The sequence below is a fragment of the Euprymna scolopes genome, chromosome 45 (assembly GCF_053919585.1).
Source record: "Euprymna scolopes isolate OS-2025 chromosome 45, ASM5391958v1, whole genome shotgun sequence".
NCBI lineage: Eukaryota > Metazoa > Mollusca > Cephalopoda > Sepiida > Sepiolidae > Euprymna > Euprymna scolopes.
The window spans coordinates 8,161,911-8,174,528 of record NC_136526.1 but is presented as its reverse complement, the minus strand read 5'-3'; the positions used below and the strand labels follow the sequence as shown (position 1 = coordinate 8,174,528).

Below are 12,618 nucleotides of genomic sequence, written 5' to 3'. Positions count from 1 at the left end.
TAAATATTGAACCAGTTTTATTTAAGCCATTTTTCGCGTAACGTTCGTTTTTCTGTTTTTTTTTTTTTACTTCGCTTATCCACTCCCGACCACATACCCAAAAACACCCGGGTACCCACCGATTTTTTAAATTTTAATATTGAAACAGGCTTATTTAAGCCCTTTTTTACGTGTTTGTTTTTCTGTTTTCTTTTTTGTTTTTTCGATTTTTACATTTAACATTGTTCGTTTGCTTTACGTTAGTTTTTTTGTGTTTTTTTTTAATGTTTGTATTATAGTGTGTATATATAGATTGTATTATTGTGTGTATATATAGATTGTATTATTGTGTGTGTATATATAGATTGTATTATAGTGTGTATATATTGTATTATTGTGTGTATATATAGACTGTATTATAATGTGTATATATAGATTGTATTATAGTGTGTATATATAGATTGTATTATTGTGTGTGTATATATAGATTGTATTATAGTGTGTATATATTGTATTATTGTGTGTATATATAGACTGTATTATAATGTGTATATATAGATTGTATTATAGTGTGTATATATAGATTGTATTATTGTGTGTGTATATATAGATTGTATTATAGTGTGTATATATTGTATTATTGTGTATATATATAGACTGTATTATAATGTGTATATATAGATTGTATTATAGTGTGTATATATAGATTGTATTATTGTGTGTGTATATATAGATTGTATTATAGTGTGTATATATTGTATTATTGTGTGTATATATAGACTGTATTATAATGTGTATATATAGATTGTATTATAGTGTGTATATATAGATTGTATTATTGTGTGTGTATATATAGATTGTATTATAGTGTGTATATATTGTATTATTGTGTGTATATATAGATTGTATTATAGTGTGTATATATAGATTGTATTATAGTGTGTATATATAGATTGTATTATAATGTGTATATATAGATTGTATTATAGTGTGTATATATAGATTGTATTATAATGTGTATATATAGATTGTATTATAGTGTGTATATATTGTATTATTGTGTGTATATATAGATTGTATTATAATGTGTATATATATAGATTGTATTATAGTGTGTATATATAGATTGTATTATTGTGTGTATATATAGATTGTATTATAGTGTGTATATAGACTGTATTATAATGTGTATATATAGATTGTATTATAGTGTGTATATATAGATTGTATTATTGTGTGTATATATAGATTGTATTATAGTGTGTATATAGACTGTATTATAATGTGTATATATAGATTGTATTATAGTGTGTATATATTGTATTATAGTGTGTATATATTGTATTATAATGTGTATATATAGACTGTATTATAATGTGTATATATATAGATTGTATTATAGTGTGTATATATAGATTGTATTATTGTGTGTATATATAGATTGTATTATAGTGTGTATATAGACTGTATTATAATGTGTATATATAGATTGTATTATAGTGTGTATATATAGATTGTATTATAGTGTGTATATATAGATTGTATTATAATGTGTATATATAGATTGTATTATAGTGTGTATATATTGTATTATTGTGTGTATATATAGATTGTATTATAATGTGTATATATAGATTGTATTATAATGTGTATATATAGATTGTATTATAGTGTGTATATATAGATTGTATTATAGTGTGTATATATAGATTGTATTATAGTGTGTATATATTGTATTATAGTGTGTATATATAGATTGTATTATAATGTGTATATATAGATTGTATTATAATGTGTATATATATATTGTATTATAATGTGTATATATAGATTGTATTATAATGTGTATATATAGATTGTATTATAATGTGTATATATATATTGTATTATAATGTGTATATATAGACTGTATTATAATGTGTATATATAGATTGTATTATAGTGTGTATATATTGTATTATTGTGTGTATATATTGTATTATAATGTGTATATATAGATTGTATTATAGTGTGTATATATTGTATTATAGTGTGTATATATTGTATTATAATGTGTATATATAGACTGTATTATAATGTGTATATATATATTGTATTATAGTGTGTATATATTGTATTATAGTGTGTATATATTGTATTATAGTGTGTATATATTGTATTATAGTGTGTATATATTGTATTATTGTGTGTATATATTGTATTATAATGTGTATATATATATTGTATTATTGTGTGTATATATTGTATTATAGTGTGTATATATAGATTGTATTATTGTCAAAAAAAAAAATGAATATTTAAATTTTACTATTTTAATGCTTTTCTATTTCAGAAAAGATTTTGGATCATTTTGATTACATCATCAAAACTCAGCCAGAGACGACGCCAGCGCTTGCCGCTGTGAAAACTCTTATAGAAATTGTTAAAAGTGGTGAAGGTATGGAATCGTTATCTTTTCTTTTAATACCACTCGTCTAGCTAAAACCACTATCAATAATTTCCCCCACTCTTTATCTGTACCGAAACCAAAACGTAGATTCCATAAACAAAGCTTCTTTCTTAGAACTGCACGCCTGTGGAACTCTCTTCCGTTTGCCTACTTTCAAGCTGACTACTATTTGATTATTTTCAAGTCCAATGTAAACAAGTTCTTGATGAACCATCCTCTTAAGTAATCCAATTTACAAAATTTCCACTACTAACGATTACTACGCTATAATCCCATTGACTACTGTACATACATTAACCCTTATTCTCGAGTGGCCTCCGGGCCTTGATAAGTGGTGACTCCAATGGAAAAAAAAAATAGATAAATAAAAAATAACTTCATTTGTATGGTCGCTGTATAAATTAGTATGTCCAATGATGGAGTACTGTTGTAATTTTGATCACGTGATGCAATGGGGAAAGAGGTGACTGGTTATGAGGTATGAGCTTTACTCCTGATCTGAGATGGAACACTTACATCAAGTCCGTTGCCAAGGCTGCTGGAAAAATGGTGGGATCCTTCTACCGCTTCAGTAGATATCTCACTGCTGATGCAATTCTCTACCTGTAGAGCCAAGTACGTCCAAGGATGGAGTACTGTTACCACATCTGGGCAGGAGCTGCTAGAAAGGACTTATCCTGCCTTGACAGAGTTCAAAATAGACTTCGTAGCCTAGTGGGGGACACCCTTTTCTCTTCCCTGCAATCTCTTTCCCACAGAAGAGACGTCTCTACTTTATCGTTATTTTCATGGCAAGTGCTCGTCTGTCAATCACTATCAATAATTTTCCCCCCTCTTTATCTGTGCCCAAACCTAAACGCAGATTCCATGAACAAAGCTTCTTTCTTAGAACTGCACACCGGTGAAACTCTGTTCCATCTTCCTGCTTTCTTTCCAACTGACTACAATATGGTCGTCTTCAAGTCCAACATAAACAAATTCTTGATGAGCCATCCCCTTAAGTAACCCAATTTATCAAATTTCCACTACTAACGATGACTACATGTTCCCCTTGACTACCCTTATCCTTGAGTGGCTTCTGAGCCTTAGTAAGTGTTGACTCCTTTGTAAAAAGCTTTTCTCATACAAGACAAATATTAATTCTGTATCACCGGTTATCGGTGGGAAACATTGGGTCATGTTTTTCAAAAGAAAATTATATTTCAAATTAATTCTTGAACACGATTTATTTAGATTGAAATTCCATGTCTGCATATTCATATAAAAAAGGGAGTAGAAGTTATTTCTACTCCTATGAAATAAGTACTCTTACTAAAACTTCATACACCAGAAAGATTTTTCAAAGAACATCTTTGTTCTCAACAGTAAATGGAAATCCTAATAGAGTAAGACTTTACATTGCGAGTGAAACAGTCGCATTTGCGAGTGATTTTTCAAATTGTCGACTAGAAATAATGAAACGCTTATCTTTTGGCGATTGTATTTCTTTCACTTTAATAAAACGAACAAAGTTAAATTATTTAAACAATAAAAGTTTAATAAAACAATATACTCTTTTTTTTTTTTTTTTTTTAAGAAAACATCTGAAGAAATTAGAATGTTTATACCTTCAAGTATCAACATAAAAATTGTTGAATATTTAGAAATAAACTTATTTAAAAAAAACGGAAAAAGCTTTATTACGTACATAATCATCACAGAACGAAGATGTCATATTCCAAAAATCACATGGGTTTGGTTAGTAACTTTTTTGGATTTTTAAAAAATTTTGCACAAACATTAGTCATGGTGAAAGTAAATTTTTGCCAGAACGGATTTTCTGGGATAACTCTTATCCCTGAGTGGCCTTCGGGCCTTGATAAGTGGTGACCCTCATGTAAAAAAAAAAAAAAAAAAAAAAAACTCTGGTTGCGCCCCCCCCCCCACACACACACACATACACTCAAGAGCATTATGGAGGTAAAATTGCCCTAAATTCATTTGTTTGCACTTTTCTCAATAACCACACCATGAATTCTTTTTTAAATTTTGCACAAACATTAGTCATGGTGGAAATAAATTTTTCACTCGTGGAGGCGGACATGCTCGGCTTGTTTTATTTATCAATAAATAATATTCTAAGATATTTCGTGTTCATTCATGTTATCACTTTTCACATAAAAATTGCAATCTTCTGATCAGCAAGGGCAATGATTGGTGATTAATCTGATGTCATTAAATAAAACCGTCTGACTTTACACATTTTAAAATAAATTGTTCCGAAATCAAATTATGTCATCCCAAAATTTAAATTATTATATTTAAAAAAACTGTGACATTGATTTTATTGATTTCAAGAATATTAACCTTGCAATTATTTTTATAGTAACAAGGAACAATATTTATTGTTTTAAAATTATCACCGCAGCAGGGCAAGATGAAGAAGATATTGACAACCGTATCAATAATGCCGATGTCGCCTCCTGCCACCTTCGCACTCGACTCTAGTCCAGAAATGAAATCAAACTTGGTACAAAAATTCGAATATACCAAGCTCTTGTCTGCATCATTGTCTTATATGGATGTGGAATCTGGCCAGTACGAGTTTCTGACCAGCGCAGACTAGAAGTTTTTGACCACCAATGTCTACGCCACATTCTTCAGGTTTGCTGGCACCAATTCGTCCCAAATGCCACAATCCGTTTGTGCTGTTGAATACCATTTCTTCAAACAGACCCTCCTTTCCAGATGTCTCTGATGGTTTGGTCACACTCTGCACTGGCAATCAGATAACTTCATCCATGCCACTATCAACCCAGCCGTACCCCAGAGTTGGAAGAAACGACGCGGTAATCAGCTAAATACCTGGCTCAGCGTGGTGTAACAAGATGCTGATCTAATCCTATGTTCTCGCCTTTACGGAGTGCACCGCTGAAACCGCAAATGGCTGGATCTGATATCGACCGCAGCTTCAAATCGATGTGCCTGGACGGCGTCTATTAGAGATATAAAGAATTCAGTTGGAGGAGCTGGTTCAACCAACCAACGGTGAATGCTGAAACAACAACAAAATTGCTACAATTTTAAATAAAATTTTTGTTTTACTTAAAATGTATTTAGTTGGTAATGTCTGTCGTTTCTACGATTATATAAAAAAAACTTTGTGTGCGTTCCCTACAGACTTGAAAATGGCTGGGCCAATTTTTATGAAATTATACAGAAAGGTACTTTATGTGCCTGGTAGTGTTCTTAGATAGTATTTGTATCGGAATGTCTTTGATAAGTATCGATAACCAAAAATAATCTGATGAAAGAAGGAACCGGTAATTTTGATCAAAGTTAACACCTTATACAACGTAACACCACAAGTGCATTTGAGAAATTTTATTGCCACACAAGCAGAAAGGCTCAACATATAAAATCAACAGTATGTTCTTTGATATGACAGGGGCGCATTCAAAATGAATGTCTGTTTAAAGCACAATTGAACCCATATAGTTGACTTAAATTCAAGCCATTATCTCCACACAAGCAGAAAGACCAGGCATGTAAAATCAACAGTAGGTTCTTTGATATGACAGGGGCGCATTCGAAATCAATGTTTCTGTTTAGAGCACAATTGAACCCTGATACTTGACATTTGTATTTAAACTTTTTTTTGGTCCTGGATATGACCCTAAACTATATCCGATGGTGACATCAGCTTCCGGGCTTTGGGGAGTGTGGAGCCACCCTTTAATTACCATTGCTCCCAGGTCCACTCTGACCCAGAGTGGTAGTACCTGTTAGGGTCCCAACTATGGGTTAAATAGAATACGACTTAAAAAACAAATACACTATATTAAAAAATCGTTCTTCAAAATCACCAGATTCGGCATTAAATAACCTGAAAAGGGTTGATATGCCGTAAAACAAAACAACCAACCAAACATAAACTTTTATTCAAGCCATTATATATAAAAATAATTTTATAAAATAAACAGTAGGTTCTCTACAGTGCAATGTAGACGACAATGTATTGTGGACTAAGTGACTGCGTAAAGGCATGCGATGCTTCATCCCGGTGCAACGTGATGGGTCCTCAATTAAAGCAGGCAATCGATTGATCTGATTAAAAAAAAATGGGCGATTTCACTGATTTCAACGACAATGAGTGTGGAATATTCGTTGATCATCATTCGATCCTGGGCAACGTTGGGTTTCCCTGCTGATAAATGATATAACAATGGATAATCAAGAATTCTTTTATATTATTTAACTATTGGAATTCTTTTGAGATGAGTAATTTGTATTTTTTTATTTATTTATTTGCGGACTATTATCCTCATCTTTTATAGTTGTTATTTCATGACGTTTCATCAGGTTGTTAACCGCGACGAGATAGGAATGCAGAATCTTCAACTGTATCTTCAGCAATTACTGCCTTCCATAGTTGCTGTTGTCTCACCACGTTTTGACCAACTAATCCTTTGGCCGGCTTTTTGTGTAGGATTGAAACCACTATCTTCAGACAATGCTCACCTGGAACTGTAAAGATTCAACGTCTCTATCCACTGCGCCATGGGCCCCGATGAAGGCCAGAGGAATAGTTGGCCGAAACGTTGTGAAACAACAACTAAGAAAGATGAGGATAATAATCCACAAATAAATAAATAAATTAAAAAAATAGGTACTTGTACAGTTTAATGAAGACATTAAAAAATGAAAATATCAACCAAAGGTTATATTGTACGTATCCGTTATGGAATGATGTTCCCTGAAAAAAAAATTTCAATTAATTTCATCAAGTAGTTTTTTTTTTTTGTTTTTTTTTTTAACAGCGAAGAAACAATTTGTTATGATACCGAGCAAAAGGTTCAATTTTTAAGAAGAAAAGCTAGAATTAAAGATGGGGAGGGAGTGTTGGCGCTTTACATGGAGTTATCTCCCTGTGGCGTGTTAAAAATTTCCATAATGGCTGACTTCAACGCGAGAATAAAAACGTGATTTTCGCTGTAAAAAAAATAACTACTCAATCAAACTAAATTAATTTTTTTTTTTTTGATCTTCAGTCCAAAACGGATATGTACAATATAACCCTTTTTGATATCTTCGTTTGATTAAACTTTACAAGCACCAAAATTGTATACCAAAAGTCTTAGAGGAAGGGAGAGTATTTGCTTTCATCAGGTTTTTTTCTTTTTTCTTTCCGTCTTCATCAAACAGCCACAACCCTAAAAGAACTGAGGGAGGATTTAACCTATGCAGAAGATGTCCTGGATACGAGAGACCAAAGTGGCACATCTTTGAAATCGGCTTGTCAGCTCTATCTTCGGTTTATCACTTTCACAACTTTAGATCAAAAAGTAAGTGGACTTTCATCCTCATCCCCATCATCTGCAGTTTAACATCCATTTTTACATGCTAGACGGGATTTTTTAAAATCAATTTCCAAACTCTGACTAGGTTTGGTCCTGGCTATGACCTTAAACTATGGTGAGACCCCAGCTTGCGGGCTCTGGGGAGTGTGGAGCCACCCTTTAATTGCCATAGCTCCCAGGTCCACTCTGACCCGGAGTGGTAGTACCTGTTAGGGTCCCAACTATGGGTTAAATAGAAACTGACTTGCAAAAAACAAATATTCTATTAAAAAAATTTTATTCAAAATCACCGGATTCGGCATTAAATAACCTGAAAAGGGTTGATATGCCGTAAAAAAAACAACCAACCAACCAACTGACTAGGTTTACTTAACCCCTCATTCTCATAATTATTCTGAGTACCAGTTATCACTGTCCGTTCGTCTTAGATTACCCATTACAAAGTCAGCTGGCCCGTTTAGCATCTGAATTTCCTATTGAGGTATATATCTATAAAAGTGAACGTGTCTGTCTGTCTGTGTACATTTCCCGACACAATAACTCTGTCAATTTTGTGTCTACAGGCTTGAAATTTGATATACAGGGTACTGAGATTTGGGAAAATCCTTGTCATAGGTTTTTGGCCAGAAATTTGGCAATGAAGGGGTCAAAGTTCAACGATTTGACCTTTGAGAACTCTATCAAACTCCTCCGCCAATTTTGGGTCTAAACACTTGAAATTTTAGATATAGGTTCCTTGAGCCCAAAACAATAAATGTTAAGAGGTCATAATAGGGGTCAGAGTTAAAAAAAAATTGACCGCTTTTTTTTTCTCAACATAAACCTTCAAACACCCAGGCAACGGCGGGTATATATATATATATATATATAGATATTCGTGAGCAAAAAAAAATGGGCCAAACATATTTTATACATTTTATTGCACTAAAAGCTATATTGAACAAAGAACAATTGAACAAGGAAACTTAAACGAGACTAATAACACAGAACAAGACATTTACTTTAATAAATGCTTAGGATGGAATGACACTCCCTTTTGATTTTTTAAAAAGATCAATCCTTTTAGACATGCTCTCAACCAAAGTGGAACACTATGAAGAAGAGATGCTATTCCCTTCGCTTTGCACAGCTTCCCACAGTTTGTCATTGTTCGAAAAAGTTCTTCCAGCCAATGCGCAAGATATTATGGACCAAATATTCTCGATTGGGTTAAAATCGGGGCTTTGACCTGGCGAAAATATCACATTAATTGAATTATCAGAAAACCAACATACACCTCCAAACACCCGGGCAACGCCGGGCTGAAATGCTAGTATGATAAGAAAAACAATTTGCTTTGTCGAGGTGGGTATTTAAACTCGTACATAGTATTTAGAAGGCATCACCCATTTATCTCCCTTATTTTCTTCTTTCTTCATAGGAATTCAAAACTAAATTGGTGGAGCGGGGGGAATTATTCCTGGAAAAAGTGGCAAAATCTCGGACAAAGATCAGCAAACTCTGTTTCCCATTCTTGGGTGACGGAACGGTAAGTGACCCCATCACTTTTTTTTGTTTTGTTCTTTAAAAAAAAAATGAAGTCCTCTCACTGTCACCCATAACACCGTTGATAGATTTAACAACAGAAAATAGTTTTGCTATTCCTCATTCCTAGGTGACAAAATGGTAAGTGCTCCCCTTTTCTCTCTTTTTTGTTTTGTTCTTCCTTGAATCTCTTATGCCACTCAAAAACTGATACTTGATTCATGCAAGATGGTCCAAAAGCAGTCTGAAGTATTCCAGTATTTTATTGCATATCATTTTTCTAAAGTATCTTCATGTCCAGATTGGATTTTTGAAATTCATCAGCTGTGACAATCTGGCTTTAGTAGGGTGTATTCCAATTCCTGCTGTAGCTTATTTTTTTTTTACATGGGAGGAACCACTTATCAAGGCCTGGAAGCCAATCGGGGATAAGGGTTATTGTGTGTACAGTAATCAATAGGACAATATCATAGTCATCGTTAGTAATGGAGATTTGATAAAGTGTCTTACTTAAGGAGGCGGTTTATCAGGAATTTGTTTATGTTGTAGTCAGGTGGGAAACAGGCAAACAGAAGAGAGTTCCACAGGCGTGCACTTCTAAGAAAGAAGCTTTGTTCATGGAATCTATGTTTTGATTTAGGCACAGATAAAGAATGGGGAAAATTATTGACAGTGGTTTCAACTAGACGGGTGTTTTTCGCGAAAGATTGGTGAAGGGGGACCAGACATTGGAGCTTGGATGAGCACTTGCCATGGAAATAACGATAAAACAAAGACAGGCACAACGTCTCTCCTGTGGGAGAGAGGTTGCAGGGAAGAGAAAAGGGCATCCCCCACTAGGCCACGAAGTCTATTTTGTACTCTGTCATAGCAGGATAGGCTGTTTTTAGCAGCTCCTGCCCAGATGTAGCAGTAGTACTCCATCCTTGGACGTACTTGGCTTTTATACAGATAGAGAATTGCATCAGGGGTGAGATATCTTTTGGAGCGGTAGAAGGATCCTACCATTTTTCCAGCGACCTTGGCAACTGACTTGATGTACGTATTCCACTTCAGGTCAGGGGTAAAGGTCAAGCCCAGAAGCTTATCAAAACATGGAGCTTCCCCCAGACGAGAGCCCCCCATTTCAATTGATGTCAGATTGGGATCAGAGCGTTTATGATGTAAAGATAGGAGTTTGGTTTTAGATGCATTAAAGGTAACCAGCCATCTCTTCCTCCACTGTACCACTGTGCGCTCAAGATCAGAGGAGAGAGAATCAGAGAGAACTTTGTCATTTACAGCCTTTGATGTGTTGATACAATTCTGGACAATTAAAAACCAAAGACATTTCATTAGTGGGTCTGTACATTTTTTTTGCACTTTTCTCAAGAACCACACCTTGGATTTTTTTTTAAATTTTGCACAAATATTAGTCATGGCGAAAGTAAATTTTTGCCAGAACAGATTTGCCGGGATAACTCTGGTTGTTCCCCTAGGGGACATTGTAGAGATAAAATTGCCCTAAAATCATTCATCTGTTCATTTGTTCACACTTTTCTCAATAATCATGTGTTGAATTTTTAAAACATTTTGCACAAACATTAGTCATGATGAAAGTAAACTTTTGCTAGAACAGATTTTCCGGAATAACTCTGGTGCCCCGCAAGCCCCAACCCCCTTTCCCGGGGCATTGTAGGGGTAAAATTGCCCCCAAAATCATTTATCCGTTCATTTATTCAACTTTTCTCAATAACCACGTCTTGGATTTTTTTTTGGAAACTTTGCAAAAACATTAGTCATGGTTAAAGTAAATTTTTCACTCGTCAAGCAGGACCTCGCATGCGTGACTTATTTGGATTGTAACAAATTCATTTTTTTTTTTCTTTTAATAATGTCAATTTGCTTTTCCTTTGCAGACCATCTTAACACATTCAAGGTCGCGAGTTGTCCTTCAAGTTTTAAAAGATGCAAGCGATAAAAAGAGATTCAATGTTTTGGTTGCAGAATCACAGCCTGACCAATCGGGGTTTGTGCCATTTTTGTTTTTCTTTTCTTCTTGTGATATATTTGCTTTGTGATATTTATATTTTATAGAAACTAGCAGTTCAGCCCGGCTTTGCTCAGGCCCTATGTACTGTTCATAATGTTATGTGCATATGTATATATTAGAAAGTGTGAATATGTACCATAATGCATTTCTATATAATAGGCTTCCTTCACTACCATAGAGAAAAGTTGGTAGAGACCGCAGAGGTCAGATTTTTTTAAAAAACTTTGACCCCAATTTTGACTCCTTAACATTTATTGTTTTGGGCTCAAATCAAATTTAAATGTTTGACCCATGTCCAAGTAACCTACTTCTAAAATTTCAAGTGTTTAGACCCAAAATTGGCGGAGGAGTTTGGTAGAGTTTTCACAGGTCAAATCGTTGAACTTTGACCCCTTAACAGCCAAATTTCTGGCCGAAAACCTATTAAAAAGATTTTCCCAAATCTCAGCACCCCTTATGTCAAATCTCGAGTCTGTAGACCGAAAATCGACAGAGTTATTTGGTAGAGAAATGTACACAGACAGACGCATACATGCATTTTCACTTTTATAGATCTGTAATATTTTATAGTAAAGGAAAGTCATCACTCTCGCAAACGACCTCGTGTTTGCTTAGCTTGTAAAATGACAGCAGAAAATGTAGAAAAGACAAACATAATTTTGTAGGTCGCTCATTGGTAAACGTATAACATTAATTTGCATATGTACACAATTGGTAAGTGTTAAAAGGGACAAATTCTAAAGCATGAGTTGAGTTTTTTGTTGGACAGTTTAGAACGAGAACAAACGGTGGAAAATAATATCGAATACACGAGGATTTATTGCAAGTGGAGGAAAGAAGACGGTTTGACAATGCCAGTTTTTTGTTTTATTTTGTTTTGTTCCATTTCCATTTTATAGTTTTAAAAGGTGTGGTGTAATGCAATGGCATCCTACACATGTATCATCCTCTATGGATGACTCTGCAGAACTGTTTGATCAACCTGCACTCCAACTAGCATCCGACTACCTAACCAGATTTTGACACCTCAAAGCCAGATGCTGACATTACAGAGCTACAAAAACAAACAAACAAACAAACAAAAAACAGCGATTACTCAAACAATTAGGTTTTTATAATAGAAATCATCACTCTCGCAAACGACCTCGTGTTTGCTCAGCCTGTAAAATAACAGAAAATGAGAAAAGAAAAAACAAGCATAATTCTGTAGGTCGCTAGTTGGTGAACGTATGACATTAAAAGGAAAAAAAAAAGACTTTCGTGCGTTGTATCGACAAGAGGACGGGTTGACAATG

At 33.9% G+C, this 12,618-nt stretch overlaps 1 protein-coding gene across 1 annotated transcript in view; it reads left to right on the top strand.

Annotated features, from left to right (window-relative positions):
• LOC145269033 (translation initiation factor eIF2B subunit alpha-like) overlaps positions 1 to 12,618 on the top strand; it is a 54,399-nt gene that overhangs the window by 20,681 nt on the left and 21,100 nt on the right. Inside the window, exons 2-5 of the mRNA XM_080124628.1 lie at positions 2,312 to 2,416; positions 7,613 to 7,752; positions 9,188 to 9,295; positions 11,190 to 11,299. Of these exons, the coding sequence (XP_079980754.1) occupies positions 2,312 to 2,416; positions 7,613 to 7,752; positions 9,188 to 9,295; positions 11,190 to 11,299 (463 nt within the window). The remainder of the gene's footprint in view (positions 1 to 2,311; positions 2,417 to 7,612; positions 7,753 to 9,187; positions 9,296 to 11,189; positions 11,300 to 12,618) is intronic.